The 23,499-nt window shown below is 43.0% G+C and overlaps 1 protein-coding gene across 1 annotated transcript in view; it reads left to right on the forward strand.

The window, feature by feature from the left end:
- The window catches only part of COL28A1 (collagen type XXVIII alpha 1 chain), a 73,700-nt gene that overhangs the window by 13,583 nt on the left and 36,618 nt on the right, over positions 1–23,499 (forward strand). Inside the window, exons 8-15 of the mRNA XM_056857819.1 lie at positions 586–612; positions 1,442–1,486; positions 6,014–6,058; positions 8,942–8,995; positions 18,307–18,375; positions 19,513–19,581; positions 20,460–20,528; positions 23,272–23,340. Of these exons, the coding sequence (XP_056713797.1) occupies positions 586–612; positions 1,442–1,486; positions 6,014–6,058; positions 8,942–8,995; positions 18,307–18,375; positions 19,513–19,581; positions 20,460–20,528; positions 23,272–23,340 (447 nt within the window). The remainder of the gene's footprint in view (positions 1–585; positions 613–1,441; positions 1,487–6,013; positions 6,059–8,941; positions 8,996–18,306; positions 18,376–19,512; positions 19,582–20,459; positions 20,529–23,271; positions 23,341–23,499) is intronic.

A 23,499-nucleotide genomic window follows, 5' to 3' on the forward strand; every position in this document is an offset into this window, starting at 1 on the left:
CAACTAACTTTGGTTAAATCAGACAGTCACTGGCTCCTGGAAGCCTTTGAATGACATTTAACAATTCTCTTGTTTGAGCAACACTGGACAGATGACACCTGTGTTAATACATCAGGTATACTATTACATGTTCATTAGGTGCAAGATGGGACTATTTCCATTGATTTCAATTGGTTTATCCAGGAGTAAGTATAAACACACGTCCAGGATTACCCCTGCCTTCTTTCTTGGGCGTTTGAACTGTAATGTAAGCACTTTCTCTTCCCTGTGCATTTCGATAGATGGAATCAATTTAGGCCTTCATACCTTTGCTTATGATTGGATCACTCATTCAAAAATAAATGGGGACTCTCGTGTATTTGGTGTTCGGATCAGATCCACACAGAACTCTGGAAATATATCCATTATTTGAACATAATTTGTTTTTTAAGGTTTTCATTTTAACTTTTAATCCCAGCTTACATCTTCTGGTTATTATTGCCTTTCCTGCTCTGATTAAAGAGTCTGGATTATCTTTTATGTTCACATTTAACTAGACATGGTCAAATAACTTTATTATTATTATTATCATTACCTTGCAAACAGGGAACTCCTGGCTTCATGGGAGACAAGGTAAGATTGTTAATAAGTAATTTATTGATACCATATTAGGCAATGTAGTACACATCATAATTAGAAGTTTACAGTAAAATTATTAGGTATGGGTTGTGAAGTCACAATAGAACGGGAACAGGATGAAAATAGCAGAGGATGCGTAACATCCATAAGCTCAATGGTCTTTGTTCCATCAGCTTCAGGACTGTAGAAGCTGCACAGCTTCTGTGTCACAGTCTCCACCCACCAGCTGCCGCCACTAGAACATCAGAATGCAAAGAGTCACATCCTACTCATGATGATCTGTTGAAAACTACATAGAAACAGGTTCACTGTAGCTGCTACAAATTGCCTAATTCATTGGGAAATTTAAAAAATGATTTCCAGGAATGCTGTCAGTTTCTCTGGGTCCACGAGATGGGTTCTTCAGAACTTCAGAATTGATTGCAAGTCAGGGAAGTGATCAAACTGTAATTTATGAGCTTATGTGATTAAGTAGAGCAAATGAAGACGCTACTTTGATTAGTGTACTGTACTTCAGAGCACAATAGCAATTTTCTCTTCCTCTGTTATTGTAGTCCCCTCAGACACTTCAAGCTACATGCTAGGGTTGATGGAACCTGGGAGGAGAAAGAGGCAAGAGTAGCAGAGTGACCTCTGGTGTTTCATGAGGAGAGGTTTTGAGGACTGAAGGAAAAGGAGAGTGACCAGAGGCTCTGTAGCTGGAGCTAGGAGCTGGAGGTGTCGCCATTTCTGGTGACACAAATGAATTTTATCTGTTATTAATGAATGAAATATTTCTGTGAAATATTATAAAACCATGCTAACTAAATGCATATATTTGTAGGGTAACAAAGGGGAGTGCGGGATACCAGGCGTAAAAGGAGACAGAGTAAGTTGAAATGATTATCAGTTGATTGTCACTCCTAATCAAGTGTCCATTTTGCTTGCATTCAAAATTTATACTAACATGAAATGGGGGTGACTAAGGGACAAAATGCTTAAGGTCCTAGAAATAGCTCTTATGTGATGATATAAGAACTTTCCACTTATATGAAACGATTGCCAGTGCAGAGTGGAAGCCTAGTTGTTTCTTACCTTGAAAGCTTGTGTACTCTTCCGGAAAGAAAAATTGATCAGGTAGGCACAGTGGCATCTGTGGAAGATGCCTGCCACAGCTGCTGGCGAAACGTCAGGAAAAAAAATACCAAGACCACGGTCACACAGCCCGGATAACCTACAAGAACCAATAGGCACAGTAGATCAATTTGATTATCTGGGACCAACCAGACATTATTAACACAGCTACAGATTACTGTTACATGTACATGTACAACGGGCAGCCTTCAGCTATCTCAGTCCCCACCTGAGGTCACCCAGAAATAACCTGTTAAGAGTTTCAGCATGGTTAGAGTATTAAACTAGGAAATGTGAGACTCGAGTTTGCTATATCTCTTGTATGAGGAATATCCTTGCCAAACTATCCTGCTGATCTGAAAAATGGGTCGGCTCATTCAGCAGGAGGTGTACTGTTAGCAATGTGGAGCCCGGGCTATATAGGTAATTGGGGGCAAAACTATACTGTACATCTACCACGTGATAGCAGAACATCAGCTGCAAGATCCCTGCGGGAATTAAATTCAGAAGTCCCGCAGAGGCCTGATTTGGATAGAGACTGTGGCAAGATGGGATGAGAGAGGGAAAGCAGGTGTCTCTCATGCCTTGGGGCTCTTTCAAGTCAGAAAAACAGCACAAGGGAGAAGGCAGGAGCCCCTCTTCCTTCTGTGCTGCAGTTCCGATCCAAATTGGGCACCCATGGCACTTCTGAGTTGCGTTCCTGTGGAGAACTTGCACCTGGTATATGGCTGCAAGTCCCTGTGGTGATCATGTGGCAGATAGCTTGACCCTATGACCACCCTGGACTTAGAAAGTGGTAAGTTTCCAGTAGTTGAATGTACCAGTAAGGAGGCAGGGTATTGGGACTGTGTGCCAGCTGAAGTTTCAAAACCATTTTCAGCAGAAGCGCCATGCAGAAGTAATTGTAGTAGCTGAGCCTACTGTGCATAACTATTTATGCAGATGGGCTAACATTCTACAAATCAAACAATAGATGCCACCTCGTAAAAGCAGCATTAGATCCTATTCATTCCCATGCTGGGACCCTGGTGCAGTAGGGATAAGAGGCCCTGGTTGCAGAGATCTGATTTTATTTTTTATTTTATTAACTTTATTTTTTATTAAAACATTTATATCCTGCCTTGCCTCTTAGTTCAAGATTTTGTTTCCAATGCAGTTTGAAAGAGAGGGGACTGATTCTGGTGTGCACCCTCTTTCCACTTTCCCCTCTAGGTTTTTGCAAGATTTTGTATTGATTCCAAAAAATCCCGCAAAGCCTGTTTGATCAGTGGGACAAAGGATGTATGTCCAGTATGGGAAATCCCAGATTCTATTGAGCTGCTTTCTGAAAATTATCTGTTCTCAGCCACTGTCAACAACAGGGAATGCCTCTCCTTGAGGATAAACTTTGCTCTTATAGACAGCCTGTTGATCTGCTTAGGTTTTGTGACAAAAATGACAAGACCATCGAAAATACACTTCTACGATTCTATGGGCTGCTAAAAAGGAATCAGTGTGAACTGTCAAATTCTTAGCCTGCATATCAACAGTGTAAGTTAACATTAGCAGCATGTGACAAAGTAGAAGGCGATTCTATGCACAAAGATAAAAGAAAAGGAGAGAGCAGCTGGCAGGGAAATTCAACATAGAAGCCATATGCCAAGACTGCAGAAATGTAAGGAAAGAACTTGTCTGTCACTCAGTTTTTATTAAGGACAAGGATGAAAAAAAAAACATCTGTAAAACATTAGCTGTAATGGATTAAGCACTTGAAGTGACTTCTGAACAGGCCAGGGTTTCTCATCACCCACAGGATTCCCACTTGCTAAAGGAGATGAAAAGACCGTGGCCAAACATGACTCAAGAATGTTTTCTCAGAATGGCAGCGATCATGCCAATAGAAAATAGCCAGGCACGGGGCACACAGTGCAGAGAGGCAGAGCAAAAGATTGGGAACACAGTCTCGTTATTCAGAACTACATTCACAGTGTTACCATCTCTGGGTTGGGAAATACCTGGAGATTTGGGGGGTGGAGCCTGAGGAAGGTGGGGTTTGGGGAGGGATTTCAATGGGGTGTAATGCCATAGAGTCCATCTTCCAAAGTTGCTATTTTTTCCAAGTGAATTGATCTCTGTCGCCTGGAGATCAGTTGTAATCCCAGGAGATCTCTAGCTGGCAACCGTATACCTTTACAATCTAGACCAGTGGTCGGCAAACTCATTAGTCAACAGAGCCAAATATCAACAGTACAATGATTGAGATTTCTTTTAAGAGCCAAATTAGGCCAATTATGCACGGGAGGTTTTGCCTCTCTCTGGATGCACATTTCCCCCATCCACATTCTCCAAACTCAACAATAAGCCCCCATGCAGAGTTTTGAGAATTCAGATGGGGTGGGGGAATGTGCATCCAGAGGCGAAACCCTCCCGTGCATCAATGGTTAGTTGCAAAGGCGGGAAAATGCTGGCTGTTCATTAAGGCCTTGGGATTCTCGCTGCCTCTGAGCCAGCCTGCCAAAGCTGCCTCCCCATCCCCTGATCCCTCATCTCCCTCTATCGGGCTGGCCCGCCGCACTCACCGTGTTCTCCTTGTCACTCAAGGCCAAGTTGTTCATGGGCGACATGCGGGGCGAGGAGGGCTTCTTCTGCTGGTTGTGGGCCGAGAGCGGGGGGCGAGAGGACAGCATTGCGGTCGCGGCGGGAAGGCGAAAACGGAAAAGAAAAGGAGAGGCGCGGCGGCGAGTCGCACAGCGGCGATGAAGAGAAGAAGCCGGCCCGGTTGCCGCTTTATATGGGCTTCGAACTTGGCGCCAGAATGCCCAGGCGTCCAATCAAGGCTCCGGCTCTCTCTTGCCTCTATCTCTATTCTATTGATGGGCGCCGCTATTTTAAGCGCTGTCAATCACCCTCTCCCCACTAACTCCCATAGGCGGGAGAAGAAAGCTCTGCCCCTGAAGAACTAATCCCCGATCAGGGGGTGGGGCGGCTTCCTTAGAGCTTGTGACCCGTTTGCTCTGGCTTTTGGTTTGAACTGGGACTTGCCTTTTGGCTTAAAGCGTGCTTTTTTATTTTATTTTTATTTTTTGCCTGCGATGTCTTCCACTAAGAATAAAACAATAGCAATCAGCAGAAATGGCAGAGCCGCACGCAACGGGCCAAAGAGCCGCATGCGGCTCGGGAGCCACGGTTTGCCGACCACTGATCTAGACAGATGGGCATTGCAACATATTGGATGGCCCTGTTGTATGTCCTGGCACAGCTTCTTTCTTTCTTTTTAATAATAAAAAGATGGATATACAGCCTGGAGTTCAGCAGTGTTTACTGGTGTTTCCTGCTGCTCAAAAGTCTGGGCTATCTCTAAAGGCCAATCAGCACACTGTACTGCTTTCATAATAGTTTGTAATGCAAATAACTGCTGATTGCTTGAATTCATTTCAGATATGGATGGTCTATATGAGTCTACAGAGAACAAGCTTAAGCTTATTTATTTCTATTAATAGTTTTGTTGCCTTGGCGATCGAACTGACTGGGGTTTTTTCCCATGTAGTAAGCAGAATTGACTAAAGGAGAAAGTGTGCCCCCCCCCCCAACTGCAGAGGCATCAGAGAAAAGCATGAACTGATTTATGCATCTCATCACGCCCCTACCTCCCTAGCAGTTTATCCCATAAAGTGTTTGGGTTTTGGAAGGAAAAAAATATTCCTATATGGAATTTGCAGACTGGGAAAGATGAGCTGCCCAATTCTGCGCGTGTTTACTCAGGGCAAGAGCAGGTGAGATGCTGGAATGAGTGTTTTGTAAATGGAAATTGCAGCCGTCGGGGGCTCTGAGTTCTCAAGAGAGTATGTATAGGTTTGCAGCCTAAATTCCTAAGTGCAAGGAACAATTAGTATGGGAAAGAAAATACCTTATATACTGATTTGTGCATGAATGAATCAATGAATGACTGACATCCTTCTTTCTGATTAATCTGTTTTTAAACAGGTATAACAGTTAGGATTTCTGCCAAGAAACTCCAGAAATTTTAATTACCTAAGGGAATTAGCCTTAGGTCTCTGCCTGACCACTCACCTCCCCCCACCCCCAATTTATACGTGTCAAAAATTTCAATATTCATCATGACAAATGAAACAGTTTTGACTTGGGAGTGTAGCATGCAGGGGTAGACTGCCACATCAAAATGGCCCAGGAATACGCTGATCCAAGGGCCTCAGCAGCGCTATCTGAGTACTATTATAAAACTGTATTATTTGGATTAGAATGTGTTAGTAATATATACCCTTTTGCTATTTCATTTGCACAGGGGCAGGAAGGTCCGTTTGGCCCAAAGGGACCTAGAGGCCCTCAGGTAAGTCTGTTTAATAGTAGTGACTCTACCAGAGCTAACTGGCTATGTCTGAACTGTACCAGAGTCCAGTGATGTGGGGAGGTCTACAACTGGATCAGATTTTCCACTCTTAAAACTCTGCTGTAAGGGGGTCAAATGTGGATTGCATAAGGGGTTCTAGGAGGAGGAGAGGTTAATCCCTCCTCACTATGTTGTTCCCCTAATCTAAATCCCCCCAGCAGTGGTGATGGGGGGAATGGCAGGTGTGAGGAGAAATGGAGTTTTCGGAGGTTATGGCTAGAGCATCCCACTCTAAACCTGGAAGTAACCGTATCGTGCCAGGAGTGTGCACGTTTTGGGGGGCTCACTCTCCCTTTCCTGTTTCTGCCCGTTGACCAGCTTGGTTGATTGGCGGGCAATTGCCCGCCACAACCAAGCAGTTGGGAACCCTACTTGTGAGGTAGGTAAGGCAGAGAGAGTTCTGGGAGAACTGAGACTAGTCCAAGGTCACCCAGCAGACTACATTTGGAGGAGAGGTGGATCAAACCCAGTTCTCCAGGTTAGCGTCTGCTGCTCTAAACTACTATGCCACTCTGGCTCTTTACTGCTGGGCTGGACAGTAGGGGTGGAAGTGGTGCCTCAGGTACACTGGCTCTGAGTCATTTGGGCTCTTAAAGGTGAGAACCAGCATTTTAAATTGTGCTCAGGAAGCCACTGCAGATGTTTCAGCAGAGGGATGATTGATTATATAAATCAATGTTCAGGGTAACTAAATGGAACGTCCCTATTTAGAAGCATACTGAACATCAGACGAGGGGAACAAAGAACAGGAGAGGGTCTTCATGCTCTGCTTGCTGGCTTCCTGGAGTAGGGTTACCAGCTTCTGATTGGGAAATACCTGGAGATTTAGGGGGCAGACTCTGAGGAGGGCAGGGTTTGGAGAGGGGAGGGACTTCAATGCCATAGAGTCCAATTGCCAAAGGGGACATTTTCTCCCGGTGAACTGATCTCTATCAGCTGGAGATCAGTTGTAATAGTGGGAGATCTCCAGCCACCATCTGGAGGTTACAACCAATCAAAAAACACACCCAAGGTTGGCAACCCTATCCTGGAGGCATGTGGCCTTCCTCCATTGGGAGAAGGATGCTGGGCTAGAGGGTTTAATCCAGGAGTGCTCTTGCCTGTGGCAGCATTAGGGCATTCGTATCCTAGGAACTTCATCAACAGTGAGCTTTGCACTGTTATGTTCTTGGGCAGTACAGCTGGCCTTCTGTCACTGTGTTTGAAAATTATTGCTCTCAGGGGGAACCTGCTTTCATTTTTCTTGGTTGTTGTCACTTTCTCAAAAGCTCGGCGTCTTGTCCTGCACCACAGTGCATAGCTTGAAGCAGAACTGTGAGAACATTTTTTTGCCTTTCTCAGTGGAACTGCCGACCCCCCGCCGCCCATTCCTCAGTCTTTGAGCCAGCAGGAAAATGTCTAACATTTCTCCATAAATGTTTTCCTGTGACCGAGAGGAGTTCCCAGGGTAGAAAGCTTTACGCTGCAGGAGAATTCTGTCTATACCGTAGGGGAAACTGAAACCGGATTTTCTCAGTGCTTTTGACAACTAATTATAGCATTATACAGTTGCATCCTAAGCAAGGTTTAGGTTTTAGCTTAATTATTTATGAAATATTTACTAGATATATGAAATATTTATTAGATTTAGATTTGTCTTTGATTGATAGGGTTGCTCTGGGTTGGGAATTACCTAGAGATTTTGGGGGTGGAACCTGAGGAGAGCGGGGTTTGGAGATGGGAGGGACTTCAATGCCATATAGTCCAATTGCCAAAGTGGCCATTTTCTCCAGGAGGACTGATCTCTGACACCTGGAGATCAGTTGTAGTAGCAGGAGATCTCCAGCCACCACCTGGAGGTTGGCAGCCCTGTTGATTGACCCAGGTTCGGCTCAGAATCTATAACATTGTTGCTCCAAATCTGTTTGCAAATTAAATTATCATCTTGGGGAAGGCATAGTGACTCCCAGGATATTTATACAGCATTAGCCCATTCTGAAGTGGTTTCAAGGCACAGAAAATGTTTCAAAATGGGTGCTGCTCCTTGCACAGTAGCTGCAAGCCCAGAGCACCCTTTCCTAAGTAGTGAACTGCCCTTTAATAGCCAATTCATTGTCTAGGGATAGAGGGCAGGGTCTTTCTCCTGTGCCCTGTCATTTCTTTGACTATCAGTCTGATGTTTTAAGAGAGCCATATTGTCTAGTCACTAGACAAAAAAATATGCAGCAGTAGTTGAATTATATTAGTGCAATGCTATGCAGAGTTACTCCAGTCTCAAGGCCTATTGAAATCAATGGGTTTAGACTGAATTAACTCTGCACAAGGTTCGTGCAATAGGGAGCATTTTGTTTCTCTTTCATGGAAAGGTTGACCAATGTGTGCTTGTTCTTCACTAATAAGATTGTTCTTCACTAATGCAGAGTGGAGGAAAAGATGCAAATGAACAGGAGGGACTGAAAGATGCAACACAGTACTGATGCTCTACTTCTGAAATTAACTTCAAATATTTTCCTAATGGAACTGGAATTTAAAGGAGTGGAATATAGCACAGAATAAAATTCCTGAACAATAAACAAGAAATCCACTCATTCCTGGTTTTGGAGATTACTCTTGTTATGAACTTTACTTTTTGTTTATATAAAGTCGTAATTTCATTTTAAAACTAGTAGACGGGAATCATGTTGAAAGGTAGGAATGGCAAGGCAGCAGGAAAGCAGCACTGAATTAAAAACAAGAGATGGGAAATTAATGCACTGGATACTCTTTGTTATTGAGACTGTACAAAGTTATTGTTTTTGCATCCATTGGGAGAAATCACATTTTGGCTTTGGTATTTTGCTTAAGGGAATCGCTGGCCCTCCAGGTGAGCCTGGTCCAAAAGGTATTCAAGGAAAAAAGGTAAGATATACATTATACATAATTTTATATGAGGGCCAACAAAGTGGAGAACTTCTGTCAAAAGAAGGTTATCTGAAAAATTCCATGGGCACATTGACCATTTAGTCATTATTTGCATGGCTAGATGTTTTTCGATGGCTAAGATAGTCGTCAGGATGTGACGCCACCCCATGGGTCAGGAATGACCCGGTGCTTGCACAGGGGACCTTTGCCTTTAAGATACGTCAAGCATATCTTGATATTGATAATCAATGCCTGAGGCAAGATGCAACACATCCATTTGAACGAACTCAGTTTTTGAACAATACTGCATCCCTCCTACTTTGTTTTCTTTTAGTGAATCCAGTTGTTATGAGTTCAGCTGTGTGAATTGAGTCCTTCCGTCTTACAGTGGGTTGATTATCCGTTTGTAGATGCTGCACCTATTACTGTGTACACATGCCAGATTTCACTACATCTGGCAGAAGAAGGAAGTTAAACCACCCAAACTCTTTCATCAAAGCCATGAGCGTTGGCATGTCATCCAGCAGTGCATTCCAGTTCAAAGAGAAACTCTTTCAGCTGCAGAGCTGAAATTATTGGACTTGTAGAGCAGAAGTAAATAAACAAATAAGTCTGCTTACAGATCATTCAGACTAGCCATACAACATGGTTGAACAGAGAGTCTAGTGAGTGTGAATGATTGACAAAGGAGGCCTAGAGGCTTAGGCTAGCTACGTAGGTCAGGAGCAGGAGCACTTAGAAGAAATGGGGCACTGCCAAATTCATATAAACAGGGTAGGGTTCACTAGGTTTGCCAGGTCACTTAGATTGGCAGGCAATTGCCTGCCAATCCATCGACCTGCTCAGGACTGGGGACCGCGCATGCGGCCTCACGCAATGCAATTACGTCACTTCTGGTTTACACCCAGAAGTGCTGCATTGCAACGGGCTTCTTTAGTAGTAAAGTGGCCCGTCGCAATGCGGCACTTTCGCGTGTAAACCGGAAGTGATGTAATCACGACGTGCATAGCCACACACGTGTGATCTCTGCCCCAGCTCCACCCCCAAATCCTTCCGCCATAGGAGAGGGGGGACCTGGCAACCCTAGGGTTCACTGAAAGTTGAAAAGAAGTGGGGGTCACTGGGGCAGCCATTCCCTTTCTCAAGGATGCATTAACTACCTCGCAGACCAAGTCAGATGGCACCCTAGCACCATGTGACCCTGTCACTGGTAATGTAGAGTCACGGCGAATGTAGATTTGTGACATCTCAATAGACAGGAGTGCTGATAAATGCAATGCTGAAATGACATCAGTTCTTTTTTACAATTTTAACAAAAGCGACGGATCAATGAAGAATGTGGAAATTACTGGCCACAACGAACTTCTCAAAAAAAAATTTAAACACTTTGTAAAGCTTTCGGTTTTCTTACCTGGCAGCATTGCAAACAGGTTTTGAAGTTCTTTCTGAGTTTTAAAAGGAGTTTGTGTTGCAATAAATGGGAAGTGTGTTTCTCTGGGACCCACGAGGCAATGAAATCAAAAGTTGATGAATTCAACAGTCACCCCCCATCACCATGTACTGGCACACTATTCCTTATTTATATCGAAAAATTATTATGCTTTTTTTGTATATTTAAGCATTTGACATCTAAACATGTATCACTATAAGGGCTGATGTTAATGACACTATTTTAAAGTTGACTGTTAAGTCATTGGGAGTCTAATGAATGCAGCTTCTGTTGCCTTAGATGTGGGTGTGCATTGTGTGAAACATCCTGGCTGTGTTTCTGAGGCAACTAGAACATTTGAAGACACACAGGAACTGCATTATATGTGGAAAATGTTTGGGACACAAAACAGTTGTGGAATCTTGGCCTCCCTTGCACTTTTCCCTTGTATTAATTTTTTTTTAATTCTCTGTTTGCCTTTTTTTTTTACAAACCAATTTTAGTCTTACAGCTCAGAAAGAAAAATGGGGGAAAATAAATGTGAATATCCTGCTTTTGTAGAATTTTCAGCTTTGTCTGCGTATAATATTGCAATAACCTCCCATCCCATTGTTGCTGCTTTGCTTACTCTTGTGTGTAAGTGTGAAAAAACAAATTCAGGAAAATTTGGATTCGCGTATATTGGACCTGAAAATGTTTGGGATTCCCGAATATTCCCAAATCCCCATATTTTTCAGTGTGTGTGTGGGGGGTGGGAATAAAAAAAATCGGCTCCATTATAGCCTATGAGGAATCTTTCCAGGGCTCGGGGGGTAGAGACATAGCTGCAGGTGACTCTCCTTACACAAAGCCCCAAGTTTGGTAAAGATTGGTTCAGGGGGTCCAATTTTATAGGCCCCCAAAGAGGTTGCCCCCATCCTCCATTGTTTCCAATGGAGTAAAAATTTGCCCCTAAAATTGGACCCCCTGACCCAATTTTTACCAAACTTCGGGGTTCTTGTAAGGAGAGTCACCTGCAGCTATGTCTCTACCCCCCGAGCCCTGGAAAGATTCCTCATAGAACGGACTATAACGTCGGAGTAGAAGGTGTGAGACAGAACAGGGACAAACAAAAGTAAACATAGCCCTGCGTAAATCCCCTAAGCTTCCTACAACATGTGCCACCATTGCTGGAAAAATTGGTTGATGTTAACTTCACTTTGTAAGAAACAGTAACATCAGATGGCCCTTTCTGAATCCAGTTCAAGATCAGATGACCCTTCCTGAATCCAGTTCAAGAATGGGGACCTCTTTTTTTGCTCCTCCATTGTTCACTTGTGAAGATTATAAGCAGCTCAAGGACAGTAAACAGGAGCCAACTGAGAATGGTCCTGGTCCTGGCAGCAGTCAGCTAGATAAATGAGGGGCAGACCAGAGTGAAAATGCTGAAGTCCTCTTGGAAGCTTCGCCCCTCCCCAGCTGGCCCAGACGACTGATTCGCTGGCCTGGGCTTCAGCCAGGACCATGCCACGTGGCTTCTCCTGCCAACACAGAGCTGAGGGGAATCCTTCCCTCTTGTTTGCTCCCTAACCCCGCAGCCACAAAGGCAGCACTGGGTAAGTCCAGAGCCGGCGCTTGTGGGTTTTTTCTCAGTGAGACTGATAGTTACCACCCAAATTATATTTATTAGCCCAATGAAGACAGACTTTGCAACTATAAGCTTAACCAAGTCAATTTGGCCCTGAAGGACCATGCATGTCCGCACTTCGCATTTGCAGCTCCGATTTCTACGGGGTTTCCTTGCATGTTCGTACTTCATCTCTTCCGAAGGATTCCGGAGATGTCTCCAGAGCACAATTTCTCCGTGTTAAGAGCATTCGCTTATACGGCGAATTAATAGAAATTAAACGTTTTCCTCACCCAGAGCCTGAAGTGCGAACATAAAATCTGTCTTCAATCCACTTCCTGCTGCCAGCCCACCATCCACTCCTTGTTCTCCCCACTCCCCCTGCCTCACTGCCCACGCTGGACCAATCGCCGTCCTTGTTTCAAGCACCAAGTGGGCATGCGCGGCAGGCTACCACCTCAGCCAATCACAATGCTCCTTCGAGCTGGCACATTAATGCTGCCGCGAGGGGAAAACATATGGATTTTATCTAATACAGCGGAGGAAGGCGTTGCGGCGGGAACAGAAATTTTAAGTCGTGTTGGATGCTTGAGTACTGGACACGTTTAAATTGCGAGGTAAGTTGCTAGTGCTTTCACGGACAAGGATAAGTCAGACGCTTTCTGCCTAACATTTTTTTCATCGTCATTAATGACTGGGCAAGCCTTTATTGATGTTTGTATAACTCCAGTGTTTTACTCTCTATATTCTAAACTGCTCAACAGAACTGAACTCTTTTAGTCAGCGTGATCCAGACTAAAGCTCGCATATCTGCATTATCTAAATTTAGGGGGAAAGACTGTCAAAGATAGGACATTTTGGAGGACTTTCATTCATAGGGTTGCCATGAGTCGGAAGCGACTTGACGGCACTTAACACACACACACACAGGGGGGAAAAACTTGCTTGGGAGGAAGTTACCCAATAAAATGTTTTTTTTTTTTTTACAACTCAATAAATACCCATTCAGCTAAGAAAGGTCATTGCTTTTTTCATATGAGCACTATGGTAGATAGACACTAAGCGGCCTCTGCAAATCCCGTTTTTATACAAAGATCGCGCAGCTACTCTTTTTAAATTAAGTTTCCAGACACTTATGAATGAAGTCAAAGTCTGGCAGTTATTTATATGATGGCCACTCTTTCCAAGAGTATAAATAATAAGTCTGTTCTGAGAATAATACCAGCAGAGCAAGTCACTTTCCATGGAAGAAGTTTCTGTTGTATAGCTGAAATAATGGCGGAATAAATGAGGCCCTGCAGAAGCTGTGGCTGGTTTTTCAACTGAGCACAAATATGGCACACAGAAATGCCATCACATCGCATTGTCATTAAAGACAGAAAGGAGATTCCATTCTCATGATGCAAGGGCATATTTATAACCACAGATAGTTCCACGCTGACAATGAATTACATTTTGAGCAAGCTCATATTCTGTGACTAGGGTTGCCAAGTCCTTCTTCACCACCAGCAGGAGGTTTTTGGGGCTGAGCCTGAGGAGGGTGGAGTTTGGGGAAGGGAGGGACTTAAATGCCATAGAGTCCAATAGCCAAAACAGCCATTTCCTCCAGGTGAACTGATTTCTATCAGCTGGAGATCAGTTGTAATAGCAGGAGAGGGGCCATGGCTCAGTGGTAGAGCATCTGTTTGGCATGCAGAAGGTCCCAGGTTCAATCCCCGGCATCTCTAGTTAAAGGGACTAGGCCTCTGCCTGAGAACCTGGAGAGTTAAAGGGGCTAGACCTCTGCCTGAGACCCTGGAGAGCTGCTGCCGGTCTGAGAAGACGATACTAACTTTGATGGACCAAGGGTCTTATTCAGTATAAGACAGCTTCATGTGTTCATGAGATCTCCAGCTAGTACCTGGAGGTTGGCAACCCTATCTGTGACAATAGTAAACTATATTCATCTATATAATTCATGCAGATTTTCTAATTTTGTGCAACATTGTATAATTTGTATTCCTGCAGATTATGCAATCCTTAACACTTTATTGGAAGTAAGCCCCACTGAATAGACTTTAGGATTCTGTGTAGACCTGTTTAGGGTTGCTTTTGTAGCTATCTGGTGCACATGTGTTCCAAAGAGGAGAGGGGCTGGACTTTTTTATTTGCTTACTTGTTTGTGATACTTAACAATATGGGTTGCTGTTTTCAGTTTTCTCTCAGTGACCATGAGGACTAGAAGCATGTTGTAAAAATATGAAATGCCATCATTCTCTGATTTCTGATTTTGTGCAATGCAGAAGCCGCCCACTTCTGTCATAGTTAAAATGTAGATATTTACTTTAAAGTAGCTGTCAAAAAGGAGGGGCGGGGGGAACCCTAGTCTTCATAAAAAATACTTGTGACTGTTTAGCTTTTCAACTTAATGCAGAAAAATGTTCATGGTGACATATATGCTAACTGTATTAACAGCTTCTAAAATTTTTGGTAAGAATCCAGTAGTTACTTGAAAGAGACTAATTGAGTGTGTTTTTCACAGCTGAGAAAAATCTTCTGAAATTATTTGACCTTCATGGGTCAGCCTTTTCATTCCACTCAGGCTTACATACATGAACATATCCCCCCCCCCCCCCCAAGCTAGAACAAGCCAGTGTTTTACATTAGGAAATATTCTATTGTATTGGACAATCTTGCAGTGGTTTCTTGCACAAACTCTTGGAAAAATCTATGAAGCAGAATGTCCTCATGAAAAGGAGGAAACCCACTTTACAGGGAAATTGCCAAATCCAATACAAAGTGAAAATCCTGTGTAAATTGAGAGATTTTGCATGTTGTCTTTTAGGATATAGGCTGAAGAGGACTATAATTAAGTTATAAGGTAAAGGTCCCCTGTGCAAGTACCGGGTCATTCCTGACCCATGGGGTGACGTCACATCCCGACATTTTCTAGGCAGACTTTGTTTACGGGGTGGTTTGCCAGTGCCTTCCCCAGTCATCTTCCCTTTACCCCCAGCAAGCTGGGTACTCATTTTACCGACCTCGGAAGGATGGAAGGCTGAGTCAACCTTGAGCCGGCTACCTGAAACCGACTTCCGTTGGGATCGAACTCAGGTCGTGAACAGAGCTTGGACTGCAGTACTGCAGCTTACTACTCTGTGTCACGGAGCTCCTATAATTATGTTATAGATCCTAGTACTATAGGGATGCTAGTGAAGATCCCAATCAATTGTACCAAGACGAAAATAGCCTTTGTTTTACGCTTCCACTGTTTAAAAGTTAAGTTTCCGTCATTTAGCACATATTTGTTTTGGTAAGAGAAAGTCAGAAAAAGGGGAATCCCATTTAGATGGGCTAGAGGCTAATAATTTCAAGACCATGAGATGATGGGGTACAGCTGTGTGGAAGAGAAGGCTGACTGTGTACCATGAGGAATTAATTAATTAAAAGCTTCTCCTTGGCCCAGAGTACCTACCTATGTAGGATGTTGCCTGTTGCATCTCTGCACAAATTAGCATTATGGTTTTTATCCATTATCCATAACCTGGAATGCACATTTATTATGTGAACCTTTAAAAACCCATTTGAAATATGTGTTAATTAATAACTCCAAAATTTTTGGAATGGGATGTCTTTAACTATATGAGAAAAAATTGATAATATCTTCTTTTTAATAAAAAAAAGTATTATTTGTGGTGCCTTTATTTGTGGTGCCTTGTTACGTGATTCCTATCATACTACAGTATTTACAGTAGAAATTCTAACAAGAAAATCTGAAAGTACACAAATATTCTTATGTTATTCTTGGCTTCCCTTATAGTTCCTGCTGATGGGAAATAAAGATTTCAAGTCAACATTAACATCAGTATAATAACATCTTCACCCTCAAAGTAATAATGTTTTAACCACGTTTTAACAAAGTATAAAGAAAAGGTACCAAAAGAGACCCAAATACTATAGGACAACACTTTAAATATCTATTTAATTATTCTGGATCCAGGGTGGGTTCTGAGATGAACCCAAAGATTCCCAGATACGAGTACCAAAATGGCCCTAACTACACAGGGCACAGGGAATCTTCCCTGCATGGATTTTTTAATTTGGAGTGTCCACGTGATGTTGTGCTCATATGAGTCACAGACTTCTCTGGGCTTTCCCCTTTAATTGGATCAAACAAAATCCTCCTTTGATCTCCTTCAAAGAAGGAACTGCGGGGTGGCTTCAGGTGGAACATTCATGTTGGCGCTCCACCCACAGCCATGAGTGGCCATGAGCAGGTTGCAGCTTCAGAATGGTGGTACTAAGTTTCAATATTAGGCTTTACACCGCAGGCATTAATTGACATGGGCTACCTCAGGCCAAGGCAATGATTAAACAGCGTATAACTGACACAGAACGACAAATAGACCTAGCCAAAACACCAAACTTTATTATTAGTGAATCCAGCAGGTATCTTACTACTCCTATGGAGTATCAAACCAAACTTGAAATTCCAAAACACTGAAGAGCCTTCACCTTGGGCAGATGTCAAGCCCTCCCCTCAGCCATCCAGGAAGGCTGGTTCAGGAAGATACCATATGAGGACAGAAAATGTCCCTGTAGCTCTGGATTCATAGAAACCTTTGAACATGTTCTGTTCTACTGCCAATATTATACAGCTATCTGAGAAAGGTTCACCTCGCCATTAATTTACAAATTATCTGGTTATATGGGACATCTCTATCTCTTTGTTACAAGATGTAAACTCCGATACACCATATTCAGTGGCTAGATTTTGTGCTGCTGCAATTGATTTACGACGGAAGAGGGCTTGCGCTAATCAACAGTCCTGAAAATTATATATGTTGCTCTCTTTCTGTAAGTGATTTTATCTATGTCATCAAATGAACTAGCATGCTTTATTTTGATGTGTAGCTGATTGTATACTTGTGTAAATTGGTGCTTTTATATGTTTACCTGTTCTGGTCATTGACTGTAATAAAGGTACTAAATTGCACATTTCCTCTCCCCCTTTGGCCCTTTAAACGCCCTTTTCCTGACTGAGCCAAACTGTAGCTTTACAGCACAGCTTAGCTGGGATAGAGAAAAGAAGGGGAAAGGGGTAGCCGAGCTGCGGGGGGCTGGGCAAGCGGTCCATTGCATCTGTGCTGTTGCCCAGAGGAAACAAAGGAAAAGGGAAGAGGACGACTAGTGCAGGAAGTGGGGAGCAGGGTGCATGCTCCCATGCTACTTGCTGCACGGGTGCATTTTCATGCCCCCATCCAGAAGTAGTTTAGGTAATGCAAATGATATGGAAAAGTGTCAATGGTGGGCACGATCCAGGATTAAAGGGACCAGTGTTTAAAGGCCAGTGCTGAAAGCCCTCTGGAGAGGCTCAGGATTGCAATGAAGCTCCTACATTGGGGTAACTTGAACCTACATCAGTGCAATGCTAGTATGGTTCCATACCAGTGTAACCTCAGCCCACCCACAATGATACTGCCATAGGGACCAGAATTCAACATAACTGTGGGAACGTTGGAGAAGGCCTGAGGCTTTGTGAGCATCCTCAGGTCTTTCCGCCACAGAACCACTCCCAACTTGATGCATTCATTTATTTCCTTACTTAAAACATTAATTAACCACCCTACTACCCTGAGGAACTCAAGGTGGCTTACAGTATTAATTAAAAATTATGATATAGACACATAAGAGGTCACAATTTAAAATCTCAAGTAGGACTGCCAATAAATAAAAAAACTAAAAGGCTGTCACAGTGTCAGCAACAGAGATGGCATGTTTTTTGTTTTTTTTTAGTTCTTAGTAGGAGGAAAACATAACACTGACCCCCTGCTTCTTTCCCTGCCTACATAGCCATGGTGGAGCTTAGGATCCCAACTAACTGCTCAGTCAGTCGCAGTTCGCTCACAGCACTCTATAAATCCCTGCCAGGATTATAGGCACAGGGCTAGATCTCTCTGGTTTCCTGTTGAACATCCTTAGAAATTGGAAGTTTGAAAGTCTGTGCTTATCCAATGAAGTACCACTTTTCACTCCAAAAGGAAGGAGGAGGAGAAGTAAAGCAAAAATTAAGGCAGGATATGGGATAACATCACCACCTTTTCCTCTACATTCAGGAGCAGATCACAGTTGGTGCAGATATTAATCTTAATCTCAAGAATCTGAAATGCAAACCAACATCCCAATACTGGGCACACCAAAGGCTGCGAACGAAAGACCTAATATGTAATTTCTGTAAACTAGAATGCCTAACATGTCATGCGCAAAGTAAGTGAAATTTATGTTTCTGTTAAGGGGGAACCAGGGCCAACAGGGCCTTATGGACCTCCAGGAGTCCCTGGGATTGGCTATCCAGGACCTAAGGTAACATACACAATCTACACCTGTGACATATTTTTCTCTGCAATGGTATTTATACTACATACCTTGGAGTTGCAAGGCTGATATGTATGGAACATTGTTTTTTGCATGCAGTTCTTTTAGATGAACTGGTTTTGTTGTTTCTTTAAAAAAACAGAGAGAAATGCTGTAATAAATCATTTGTTTAATTGCAGGAAATAACGTATTGTTGTTTAGGGAACAGCCAACCACTCCCCTCAACTGCAGGCATGATCAATTATGTATGCACGTCATCTTTATGCATTGTAGGAACACAAAGGGCATTGACAGAAAGGGAGAGTCCAGTGAACAACCATTTCAGCCCATGCATGACAACAGCCATGGCCCATATGGGAAACTAACGTGGGATTGATGATAGCTGTAAAGTGGTGCCTTCTAGAGCGACATTGGTTCCCACAAGATTTCACTGAGACACTACAGTGAGAGGGTTAATTAGTTTCTGTAGAAATCCATATAAATAACCTATTTATCTGGTACCAGTTCTTTAGAGTTTTATGTCCTGTAACTTTGATTTTAAAAAGTGGCCGGAATGGAAAGACAACATGTCTTGTATCCCTGAATATTATATATTGTGTGAAAACTAAAGGTCAAGGAACTCATTCATTTATGAGCTCATTGGTCTTTCTGTCGGCATGGAGGAGAAATGGAGGAGTTGAGAATCTATTATGAAGGCACATTGGCTAGGTCAAAGACTAGGCTAAATGATGAAACAAAACAGCGATGTAAGCCTTAAACATACTCATAGAATTCATCTCATTAGGTTGGATCCAATGATTTCCTTCCACTTAGAAGTATCTTACATTTGGAAAATTCCTTCCATTGGTAGATTTCTCACTAGTGGAAGGGATCCTTTGAATTCAACCCATGATGAATACTGCAGCCCGTACGTTTATTGGGGTTCATTCCGATGCAGCTAAGCATATGGTTACAGCCTAGAATATAATTCATATAACCTGTCCAAAAGTATATTGGTGTGATTTCAATGCTACCAACATACCTTTCCTTTGAATGACTGGGTTAAAGGTGCGACTCTATTGATTCCTTTCTGCTCCCAACGGTATTTGGAACAACAATAAACGCTTCCCTTATATTTTTTATAAGGGTGAGAGAGGTCAAGAAGGAAGAACTGGGCCACCAGGACCTACTGGACTTGGCGAGCCAGGCTCCATAGTAAGTGAATTTGTCAAGTTCTGAAGACTGTTTTACAGTGTAGCATTTTTAGGATACTGCTAACTAAATGCAATGTCTGTTTGAAATTTGTATTTGCTAAAAATTTAGAATTGGTATGCTAGACTGGAAGCTTTTAGCAGGAAATGTTCTTTAACTTAGAATGGTGCCTGGTATAGCCATTAACAACAGTAGCAACCCCCCCCCCGCAAAAAAAAACCCCAAACCAACCAACCCAGAAACGGTAATGGTTTCTTTCCCCTGCATTTTTAACTCTTTATCAAAATATGTACGATTATCAAACTGAGATAAACACCTGAAAATGCATTATATGTTTATCCTACCCTTACTCCAGGGAACTCAGGGGAACATGATTTTGCCTACTTCCATTTTATCACCAAAACAACCCCTGTGAGGTAAATTTTAGACCCGAGATAGAGTGCCCAAGGTCATATATAGTGTAATCCTCAGAACACTTCCCTGGGAGTAAGCCCCACTGAGAAGGATTTTTGGCCCTGTAGGGACAAAAATGAAACATGACAGGTAACCCTTCTTGTCTGCTTGAAACAAATGACTATTTTGTGAGTGGCCTTTATAATTTTCATCTTATAACTGTGGGATTCCCTTATGCATTCCGTATAGTGTCACCAATATTAGGGTAGATATAGTCTCATCTCCAGTCAAAGATTATGGGTGTGCAAACAGGTTCTCTTCAGCGTCAAGATATGCAATGCACACAGATCCCTGCATATGTGGTGTATTCCATTTTGCTGGAGAGAATGGGAGTGGCGTCTCCTTCTTGGTATGCTCTCTGAATATATCAGAGTCCAACAGTGCTTTGGAGCTCAGTCTTGAAACATACTTTTCTGTTCCAAATTCAGGGGCCCCGCGGTCCTCAGGGCGTGCCAGGTGAAAGGGGTCAACCAGGAGAAGGAGTTCCAGGACAGAAGGTAAAAAAATAACAATGAAAACAAATAGGGATTTCTGGTCATGCAATCTGTTACCATTTTGAACGCCTTTGAATATCTTCATTTACATTTTATTCCATTGTTTTTTCTTGCCACAGACTTCTGCTTGCTTCTATGAAACACATTGGTTCGGTTCTACTAGTGTTTTGTCCGTTTGCACCAGTGTATGTGTGTGTGTGTGTGTGGGGGGGGCAGCCTGCCTTTCCTTTTCAGTCTCCAACAACATGTCATTATTCATCAGGGACCACCCTTATCTCTATTCAACTCAGTTGTTCTATATATTTATTTAGTTCACATGTGTTGCTAACCATGGTTTGGAATTATGGAGGAAGAACTGAGCTTGCAGGCTCCCTCCCTCCCTCACATGCTCTGATAACCTTTCGTTTTGAGGCAACTATAGGATTGAATCCCACAACTATAGGGTTGGATTCTCTGCATGGAAGGGATTTCCATCTGCAGAGTGCAACTTTTTCATGCCCCCCCCCAGTCCGAAATGTCACCTGAAATGCTGCTCCTGGGAACAGGACACCCCCAGGAACAGCATCAAGGAGCTGAAGGTTTGCAGGGGGAGGGGGGAACTGGTGAATATCGCACTTTGCCCTCCACCCATGAAAATTCTTGATGGAATCCAAGTCAAAGTCTACATCTGAACCAGCACTCTAAAGTTTTGCACTAGTCTTCCAAACTAGAAGTTGGAAACCATAGTCAACCCACAGTTTGCAATTCTGGTCATGAGGTCAATTGCAAAACATAGTTACAACCACCTCCAGCAGTATATTTGTCTGTAGTCACTCCTTCTATGCTTATAATTAAAGTAGACCTGCTTTATCAGAAACTTCAGTTGATGTGGAATTAACCCTGAAGGACAAAAACCATTTACAGTTCCATGCTGGGAAGTCCTGATAATAAAGCAATGTTGTCATGAATTTGTATGGACTGTTATGTCTTGATGAACCGTCACCAGCTTCTGGAAACAAAGTATGTGAAAAACCTGAGTAACAAACATGATTTAAAGATAGCAACAATGAGTAATTACGACAATTAAAACTAGTCTTATGTCCTGTTCCCACATCTGTCCTGTCCTAGTAGACATGTACTGGAAGATTCACAGCCTCCTGCTGACTGAGATAGTTTACTTGCTTTTCCATTTCTGAAAAATAATGATACTCCTCAGATATACAGATCTCCCACTCAGTGCCCTTGCCCTTTAACTAAATATTTGACTGCATCTTTTAGTATGGTTTGAACCAAAACTAAATTCCTTGAGATTAGGGCCATCCCCTTGTAGTGTTGCATTTTTTTATAGCTTTTCTAACTTATTCTACCTGTTTTGCTTAGGGCCAAAGTACGTGTGATGTTTTTTAATAAGTTGGGTCGGGGTTCCACTGACCTGACTCTCGTTCCCCTCTGTCAAATGACAGCTGCTGGGAAGTGATTTCCCAATCCCCCCAAGATCCTGATTTAGATTAGTATCATGGGAGGAGAAGGGGCTTCAGCTTTCCCCCTTGTGCCATTTCCCCAACTTGAAACAACCCTGGGAGGAATAATTTCCCCTGCTGGGGAGGGGGCTTCTTGGCTAGGGTTGCCAACCTCCAGGTACTAGCTGGAGATCTCCTGCTATTACAACTGATCTCCAGCCAATAGAGACCTACGAGGGTGTACAGACTACCAAACAGTCTGATACATTTTCCAAAGTTGTTTTATTATTTTCAGTCTCGTGCCCTGGCTGTGGTTAAATTAGCCAGCTTTCGTACTGGTCATGCTACAGCAGCCTAACATGTGAAAATGAAGCAGGTGAAGTTGTTCCTGGCTTGTTGCTTGTTCCTGGGAAATTAAGTGGCATAAAAATTCTATTACATCTGCTGAATTCCTACAGCAGAGGTTGCTGCTAGAAGGAGAGCTACAGGTCTAGTAAACACAACCCTGGATGGGACCCAAGGGCAGCCTTGAAAATCCACAAAAGTTAATCCAAAAACATGTTTACTAGCATGCCTGTCCGGACATACCTGTTTTAGTAATTTGTGGCCAGATAGGAAAAGGCCAGCACTTCTATAAAGCTTCCATGGCTGGTTGTCTGGAGACAGTTTTTAGGGCAAAACCAGATACAATGAAGATCACCGTCTCCATCTGTTTGTAGAATGCAAAGGCTCATTCAGCCATCAGTTCCATTGGGTCCATGCTAGGAAAGAAGAGGAGGGCTTCAACTTCTGCTCCATTTCCTTAACTGAAACTGGGCTCACATTTGGTTATCACCATTTAGCAAGAAAAAAAGATATGTTTTTAAAGGAGATTGCTGAGTGGAGTTCTGTGTGGAATGGAGTTTCCATCTTCCTTCTTGTGGTGGACTTCCTGCACCCTTCCAAAACCCACTTTTCAAGTCGGAGGACCCTTGGGAATGGGGTGGGATCATTAGAAGGGGCTGCAGTTGGAAGGGGGAATCCATGGAAATCACAGACTCTAGTTGCACAAGCAGAGATGTTTTCTACCTGTGCAAGCAAGGGTTTGCATCGCAGTTTGGTACCGTGCAGTATAATGCCTGTTTAAGAAAGTATGCTTTATATCTGTAAGTCGTCTGTTGAGATCATCAGATGATTTATTGAAGAAACGTTGGGCTAAAGATCTGTTTCTTACTGTGAGCTACTAAATGCCTGCTCGTAGATTCCAATTAGATTCACACGGATTCATCCCTAAGCCTTAATTCAATTTTGATTCTCAATATTTCCAGGGTGACAAAGGTTCTGAAGGGCCAGCAGGACCAGTTGGAGCACCAGGACAGTTCGTCAAAGGAGATAAGGTGCAACACAGAGAACAGAGTCTGCGAATCAGATGGCTGCGGTGTTGAAGCAGCATCACAGAAACCACTTGGGACAATGTCCCAAGGAACTGAGGGGGCATGTGGAATAAGCAATTCAGGGGAAATGAAATGGCCTAGATGTGCTGGGTTGGATGCAAC

This window comes from Euleptes europaea, chromosome 11 (genome assembly GCF_029931775.1).
Source record: "Euleptes europaea isolate rEulEur1 chromosome 11, rEulEur1.hap1, whole genome shotgun sequence".
In the NCBI taxonomy this organism is placed as follows: Eukaryota; Metazoa; Chordata; class Lepidosauria; order Squamata; family Sphaerodactylidae; genus Euleptes; species Euleptes europaea.